A 7,467-nucleotide genomic window follows, 5' to 3' on the forward strand; every position below is an offset into this window, starting at 1 on the left:
GGGGACACGGGGACACACCTACCTGCCAGCACGCCCCAGGGCCGCCCGTCGCACCGCATGGCCGGGGCAGGGTGTCCGCCCGGGGCTGCCGGGCGCGCAAGCCACTTCCTTAACTGCTCGGCGATGGGGAAGCTCGACTTTTAAAGCGCACCCGAGTCACCCCCACCCCCAAGGAGGCACCCGGACCCAGCGAAAGGCAGCGAGAAGTGAGCCCCGGGGCCAATGAGGGATGCTCCTCCGCGGCGGGAGGAAATGGGACGGACGGGTGATGGGGATGTTCTTCGAGTCAGTTCCTCGAGGGAGGCCGGGTGGGTCCAGCCTGGGAGGCTGCTGTCCCGCTGCTCACCCCGGATCTGGCACTGCTGGACCCCCGAGCCCTGGCTTCTTGGGAAAGAGACTTTTTGAGTCACGCTGATGTCACCGCTCAGCACCCAACAGGTTGAACTGAAACCGGCGCCGGCTGCCCCGAAACCCCAATGCAAAAGAGGGCAGTGGCGGCGGGCAGCGGGGACAGGGATGTCACCCATGTGCCACCACGCGGGGTTTCGCATCCCACATCCAGCTGTGGGAGGCAAAAATCTGTCCTGGCAAGGAGGGAGGTGGAAGTGCGGGAACTGCAGGGCACCCCAGCACTGCCGGGGACCGTGCGCTCGCTGATGCTCCGGGGGATGCTCCGTCCACCTTCTCACACCCACCCACTCCTCTGGGTGACAAATCCGGGTGCTGAACCAAGTGGGGGACACCAGGCTCAGCCCCTCTTCCCGGCAGCACCACAGGAACACCGAGGGCGCCGGGTGTTGCCCAAGGCAGCGCTGTCCCTTGTGCAACGCTGCCCTGGAAGAGCCCTGGGGCTCGGCACGGCCTCGGCACGGCCAGCAGCACCCAGGGCAGTCCCCCTGGGCTCCCCCTTCCTGACAGACGGAACCCGGCACCGAAGGGGGTTTTCCCCATTCCTTAGAGATGAATGTCTTTGATCAGCGTTCCGAGGTGTGTCGCAATCCCATTGATTTTGAGCCGTCCCGCGCCAAATTTACGCATTTCGGGGGTGGCGCAGGGGGACAACCCAGAAATTCACACCCTCCTTCCAGCAGGAAGGACAGAGCGGTGACTCACTTCCAGAAGTGCTTTCTTTTCCCAAAATTTCCCTGCCCCAGCCGCGCCACGACCCGCAAGGGCTGCTTCCTCCACCAGCTGCCTCTGACGGCTCCTCCTCTTCCTCCTCCTCGGGGCATCCCCGGCAGAGGTGGCGGCTGGGGGGGGTTCCATGGGGCCGGGGTGGGCAGGGCTATGCCCAGGGCGGTGGAGGAGCCAGGAGAAGATCTTGCTCACTCCACAGCAGTTTGTCCATCCCTCAGGCTGCCTAGACAGGCTGGTTACCAGCTGTCCACACACCCATCTGTACGTCCATCCATCCGCACACCCAACCATAAATTCCTCCACCTGTTCACCTATCCATTACCCTGCCTATCCACGTGATGAACCAAGCATCCACACATCTATTCACTCTTCCACCTATTTACTTGTCCATCCATCCATCCATCCATCCACCTGCCCATCCATCCACTTCTCCTTCTTCCTGTTCCATCCTTATCCATCCATGCACTGCCATGGCAGGACCCCGGGACACCCTGAGCAGGTGGCCCCCCCAGCCTCAGCTCTCCCCTGGCCACAGGTGGCCCCTGGCCTCTGCATATGGTACCATCACCTCCTGGGCCAGCAGGACACCACGGTGGTGGCCACCCCACTGATGGCAAGGGGGTGGCCAGGACTGTGCAATACCCAACGGGAACAAAAATAGCGCCGGTGACCGCATGGGCCAGCGGCAATTTCTTCATCGCCGGGAGCGCGTCACCGGCGTCCCATGACTCGGAGATGGGACCGAGACAGGAAAGAGAGCGGCCAGAGGGTTGGCAGGAAGCTGGTGGCTGGAAGTGTGTGGGGCTGACGTGGGCAAGATGTGCCAGGCCCAGGGCACAGTCCTGCTCGGAATGTGGGAGAGCAGGGGATGGATTCTGGGGACAGGATGGGAGCAGAGGTTTCCACCACGCTCGTGCTGGGTCTGCCTGAGGCCCAGGTAGACCCTGGGGGCACCCAGTGGCTGCAGCACCCCCCGGGAGGGCACAGCCCTCACCCCATGTACCCCACTTTGCCACAGGATGCTGTGCTGCCAGCGAGGGAAGAGGACGCGGGGACACAGTGGCAGTGTCACAGGGACACCCCTAGGCTCGGGGTCAAGCTCATGCCTCAGTTTCCCCCCAGCTTGGTCCAGTGTGGGGCAAGGGGAGGGCAGGAATGTGGGCCTGGGGTTCCCCAGGGCCGGTGACTTGCTGGGGGCTGCAGCTTTAATCCCTTTTTTCACCCAAAATACATCGCAGAGAAAGTGGCCGTGTCCCAGTCACCTCACAGCCAGACCGTGTCCCCCTGTCCCATCCCTGCCCCTGTCACCACCACAGGGACCAGCTCTAGGCAAACCCCTGGGCTACACAGAAATAAAAACAATAAGAATTTTACTGACTTATCAAAAACGATGTGAAAATACAACTTGTGAGGAGCTGGGGGTCACCGTCACCCCACCATGACAGGTGACAGCCAGGGCTGGGGGTGAACAACAGCCCCCCCACTGCCCCTTTGGAGCTTTTTGGGGTGCCAGGGGTAACCCCAGCTCCAGGAATGTTCTCCCCTCCATGGGGCTGGTCCAGGGGTGTCCCTGAGCATCGTGGCCACCCCTCCCTTCCCAAGGGGACACATCCCATCAGCCCCAGGCTGTCCCCTATAGCACCATGGTGGCACATCACTGCTCTTTGGCATGTCCCCCCCGTGTCCCCTCCACCTGGACACAGCCACTCTCCCCTGGCCCACCCACCCCGCACAGGCCGGGCTAGAGGGAGAGGATGGCACACAGGGACTGACCCCTCTCCTGTGGGCCAGTACCCACTGCCACAAGGCCACCATGTCCCCAAAGCCACCACATCCCCAGCACAGAGGGAGCAATGCTGTGCCCGGCTCTGCCCCATGCTGGGGGATCATTAAGATCAAAAATTAACGAATAGGGCTGGGGAGGAGGGGAGACCTCACCCTGCCACCCGGCATGGGGACAGTGGCCGCTATCTGCTGCTCTCCTGCCGCTGCTGCAGCAGCTGGATGACCTCAGCGATGCCCTCCTCGGGGACCTGCCGGGGGACAGAGGCGGTGTCAGCCCCAGGGGACACCCCGGGGCTGGCGGGGGTCCCCGGGGAGGGGCAGGGGCTCACCAAGGCGTGATCGAAGTTGAAGGTGCTGATGTAATAGGCCGAGATGTCGGCGGCCGCCAGCGGCTCTGCGATCTGCGCCACAATGCCACACTCATCTGGGGGCAAAAGGGGGCCCCGGGTCACTGTCATGGGGACACACGGGGACAGCAGTGCCCCAGAGCACCCCCTGGCTGGCAGTGGCACAAGAGGGGACACGGCCACACTCACCGAAGCCGAGGGGCTGCCCCCCGATCCGCACCATCCGCCACAGCTCCCCCGTCGAGCTGGTCAGCAGCAGGTCACTGGGGAACCTGAGGGGGATGAAGCCAAGTGTCACCCCATCCCTGAGCCCCCAGACCCAGGGACAGAGGGACAGATAGCACCTACCGCTTCTGGGTCTCGGCATCCATCACGATGGAGATGTAGCCCTCGATGAGGGAGAAGGAGAAGAAAGTGATGGAGTCGAGGTCCTGGCTGCTGGTGGCTGATTCCCACGGGGGGCTGCTGAGGGGGAAGGGGACACAGGGAGGGGTTACGACCCCCAAAATGGGGAGGAGAAGGGCTTGGTGGTGGCACTGGGTGTCTGAGCATCCCGTTGGGGTGCTGCAGGGTGGGGGGAGAGGGGACAGGAGCAGGCGGTCCCCAAAGCGTCTGCAGCTCACAGGTGACACCAGGTTTTGGGACATTCTTAAAAGGTCACGGTGACTCCGGAGCAGGAGTGTGCCACCAGAAGGGACCCCATCCCAGGGGACACGGGAGGACATGGCCAGGAGCATTCCCTGCCCCCAGCACCGTTCCCACTGCCCTTCTCAAACCTACCCCCTCCTGCTTTACAGTCTCCCCCTGGGATTTGGTACAACGGTGGCTTTGTCCCTTGTGTCACCTCGGAGTTCCCACCCCTCATGCTGCAGCTCCCGGGAGGGCAAAACCAGTCTGGGAAACACACCCAGAGCCTGAAAACCCAGTGGGACCAATGGCTGGGAGATGTCACTGCAGTTCAGGTGGCACCAGGCAAGAGGCCACCCCCATGTCCCCATCCCCGGGACTCACCTATGGGAGTAGAAGAGGACGTCGATGAGCATGGTGGCGATGGCGGGCAGCGTGTCGGGGGCCACCGTCAGGACGCAGAAGCGGGTCTGGGGGCTCTGCACGGGGTGCAGCGTGGGGCTGGCAGCTGGCAGGGGAACGGCCGCGCGTCAAGCCTGGGGACAGCTCGGGGACAGTCCCGCAGTGCCACCCTGTGGCCACCGCGCCCACAGCCCGGAGTCTCCCCGGGAGCAGAGGGGTGGCCCGGGGGTCCCAAAGGATGTGGGTACCAGCGGTGGGAGCTGCAGCATCTCGGTGGGGACTGGTCGGCCCTGGGTGTCCCCCAGATGGGCATCTCCAGTGGGAACTGGAGCATCTTGGTGGGGTCCCCCCAATATGCACTGGTGGGAGCAGGAGCATCTTGGCAGGGACTGGGTGGTCCTCGGGACAGGGTGACCATGGGGGTCCCCCAGGATGTGGGAACCACCCATGGGAGCAGCATCTGGGCAGGGAGTGGGTGGCCCTGGGACAGTGTGGCCCTGGAGGTCCCTCGAGGATATGGGTACCACCAGTTGTGGCTGGAGCATCTGGGTGGGACTGGGTGGCCCTGGGACTGTGGCCTGGGGACAGGGTGGCCTTGGGGGTCCCCCAAAGATGTGGGTTCCACTGGTGGGAGCTGGAGCATCTCGGTGGGGACTGGGTGGCCCTGGGACAGGATGGCCCTGGAGGTCCCTCGAGGATATGGGTACCACCAGTTGTGGCTGGAGCATCTGGGTGGGACTGGGTGGCCCCAGGGGACATGGAACCCAGTGTCACTCACCTGGCTTGGGCTTGAGGAAGCCGTTGCTCACGTCATCGCAGGTGACAGGGACACACTCGCCACTCTCCTCCTTGTAGATGTCGAACTCCCCGGCCAGCGTGTGGATCACCACGGGCAGGTCCCGCTCCCGCACCTGCCCCGGGGCACAGGCTCATGTCCTGGACTGTCACCCCTCCCGCAGAGCACAGCGGGGCCCTTGGGACAGCCAGCCAGGTGCCACCGTGCCCGTCACTCACCAGGATGAAGTCGGTCTGGTACGTGGAGAGCATCAGCACCGAGACGTGGTGCTCGGCCAGCGGCGCGATCACCGACCGCGCGATCTTGGTGACGCCAGTGGCCTGGCAGCCGGGGGGTTCCCGCCCGTTGGGCAAGACGCTGAGCACCAGCCACGTGGAATCTGCCACCTGCATGAACTCGGAGGGTGGAAGCTCTGCGAGGGACAAGGGACACTGAGGCAGGTGGCTCCACAGGGCTCGGCACAGCCGAGCTCTGGACACAGAGCCAGCGCCAGCTCAGGCCCTGCGCGTCACACTGTCCCCTGGGTGATGAGCAGACCCAGGACAGGACCAGCCCAGGTGTGGGAACACCCGTTTGGGGGTGCAGATGAGCCCCATCCACAGGTGGAATTAGCCAGACAGGGCTCAGCTGCTCCACACTGGGATTTGGCCATAGAGGTGAGGGGGGCCAAGGCTACAGCCCCCCCAGACCCCAGGATGTGTCTCTCCTCCCTGTGCCAGCACCCCAGGCTGGGTGCATGGGGGTGTTGGCATTGGACCCCAAAACCAGCACCACTGGGATCCTGGGGCTGCCCAGCTCATCCTCCTCCTCTCAGGAGCCCCCAGCCCAGCACCCACCACCAGGGATGCACAAGGGGCACCAGAGGGGACAAGGGGTCCCAGCTGTCCTGAGGGTCCCAGCAGATGGTGCCAGCCTGGTGGGGAGAGCCCAGGCTGGCAGATAGCCACAGCTGCTTCCAAAAAATCTGCTGGTGTTGACAGGGTGGGCATATGAGAGCTGTTCCTGCCTCCCACCCCCCCGCCCAAGAGAGGGGCTGGCACTGCTGGGGCACCCCAGCCCTCAGCCAGGCTGCCCCCTCCTCTCTGGGCTCCCCTTCCCAGGAAGGGATGGGCAGGACACCCAAAGGGCCTCCAACCCTCCATCCAGGAAAGGTGGGAGGCAGTTCCCATGGGAGACCCCACAAGCCCCCAGCCCTTCAGTGGGCACCCAGTTCCCCAGCCCAGCTGAGACCTCAAACTCATCACACCAGTGGTGGAGGAGGGGTCGCACGGGGGAAGGGTCCAGCACCCACTGAGGGGGACCCCATCACGGGACAAGCTCCGTACCCGGCTCCCAAACTCGGCCCGGTGCAGGGCGGGAGCGGGGCCGGATCCAGGGCCTTGGCGGGTGTTCCCAGCGCCTGTTCCTGTGCAGGAAGCGCCAGAACAGCCTCGGCTCCAGCCCAGAGCCCAGTGCTGGGAACAGGGGGGCGGGACAGGGACTCGGGGACATGGGGACCTGTCCCAGAGCTCAGTGCTTAATTGATTTTCAACACCACCCTGGGCGAGGCTGAATGCAAGGGGACCCCTCTGTCCCTGTGCCATCCATCCCAGGGCTTAATCCCGATCCCCAAGGGAAGATGGGGATCTGCTGGGGGTGCCCTCCCAGCCGGGCAGCCGGGGGACACTGGCAGCCCCCCAGCCAAGGGGGTTCACAGGGCACTGCAGGGCTGCAGGCTCACAGGACCATTGTTCAGCACTTCCCGCCCTCCCCTCGGGATTGAGGAATATTTGTCCGCAGGCCCCGAAATAAAACAATACGTGGGGAACAGCTCTGGCTCTGGGAAGGGGGAGAGCCCGGGACGCGGTCCCGTTCCAGAGCAAAAGGAGGTGAGACTTGAGTGCCCGTGGCCAGAGCGCTGACCCTTGCTCCTTGAGTCACGGCCAAGGATACGCTGTGCCCGGCTCCCGCGGCCTCGGCAGGAAGGTTTGGGCGTGGGAAGCCGGGCCGGGATCCAGACCCTCTGGCTCAGCCCGTCGGGCCGGTACCCCCGGCAGGACCGGCCGTGAGGGTGATGCACGGCACAGGCCGGGTCACCAGCGGTGGGGACGTCACCAAATGGCACATCCCTGGGAGAGGGACTGGCTTGGAAAGGATCAAACCTCCCCAGGACACCCCAAAACCTGGACCCTGCTGCCGGACAGGGGTCACCCCAGCCAGCCTGGCTGGGCCTGTGCTTTGCTCTCCTCTGCCAAAGCACCAGTTGGCCCTCACCGGGCGGAGGGACGGGATGAAATTGGACACGGGAATGATGACAGGAGGGCTGTCAGAGCCTGGAGCTTTGCCAGCGGGCATCCCGGGAGGTCCCTGCGCCCTGCCGGGAGCCCCGGGGCT

At 64.5% G+C, this 7,467-nt stretch overlaps 2 protein-coding genes across 2 annotated transcripts in view; both read right to left on the reverse strand.

The window, feature by feature from the left end:
* The window catches only part of LIF (leukemia inhibitory factor), a 14,484-nt gene extending 12,085 nt beyond the window's left edge, over positions 1 to 2,399 (reverse strand). The window contains exon 1 of the mRNA XM_008642979.2: positions 23 to 2,399. Within this exon, the coding sequence (XP_008641201.1) occupies positions 23 to 59 (37 nt within the window). The 5' untranslated portion in view covers positions 60 to 2,399. The remainder of the gene's footprint in view (positions 1 to 22) is intronic.
* A 91-nt stretch (positions 2,400 to 2,490) lies between these two features.
* The window catches only part of GATSL3 (GATS protein like 3), a gene marked incomplete at its 5' end in the record, with an annotated part of 5,617 nt that continues 640 nt past the window's right edge, over positions 2,491 to 7,467 (reverse strand). The window contains 7 exons of the mRNA XM_017746486.1: positions 2,491 to 3,170; positions 3,252 to 3,346; positions 3,459 to 3,541; positions 3,618 to 3,734; positions 4,281 to 4,404; positions 5,077 to 5,209; positions 5,313 to 5,506. Coding sequence (XP_017601975.1) covers positions 3,105 to 3,170; positions 3,252 to 3,346; positions 3,459 to 3,541; positions 3,618 to 3,734; positions 4,281 to 4,404; positions 5,077 to 5,209; positions 5,313 to 5,506 — 812 coding nt within the window. The remainder of the gene's footprint in view (positions 3,171 to 3,251; positions 3,347 to 3,458; positions 3,542 to 3,617; positions 3,735 to 4,280; positions 4,405 to 5,076; positions 5,210 to 5,312; positions 5,507 to 7,467) is intronic.

Source organism: Corvus brachyrhynchos, unplaced genomic scaffold (assembly GCF_000691975.1).
Source record: "Corvus brachyrhynchos isolate BGI_N302 unplaced genomic scaffold, ASM69197v1 scaffold19, whole genome shotgun sequence".
NCBI lineage: Eukaryota > Metazoa > Chordata > Aves > Passeriformes > Corvidae > Corvus > Corvus brachyrhynchos.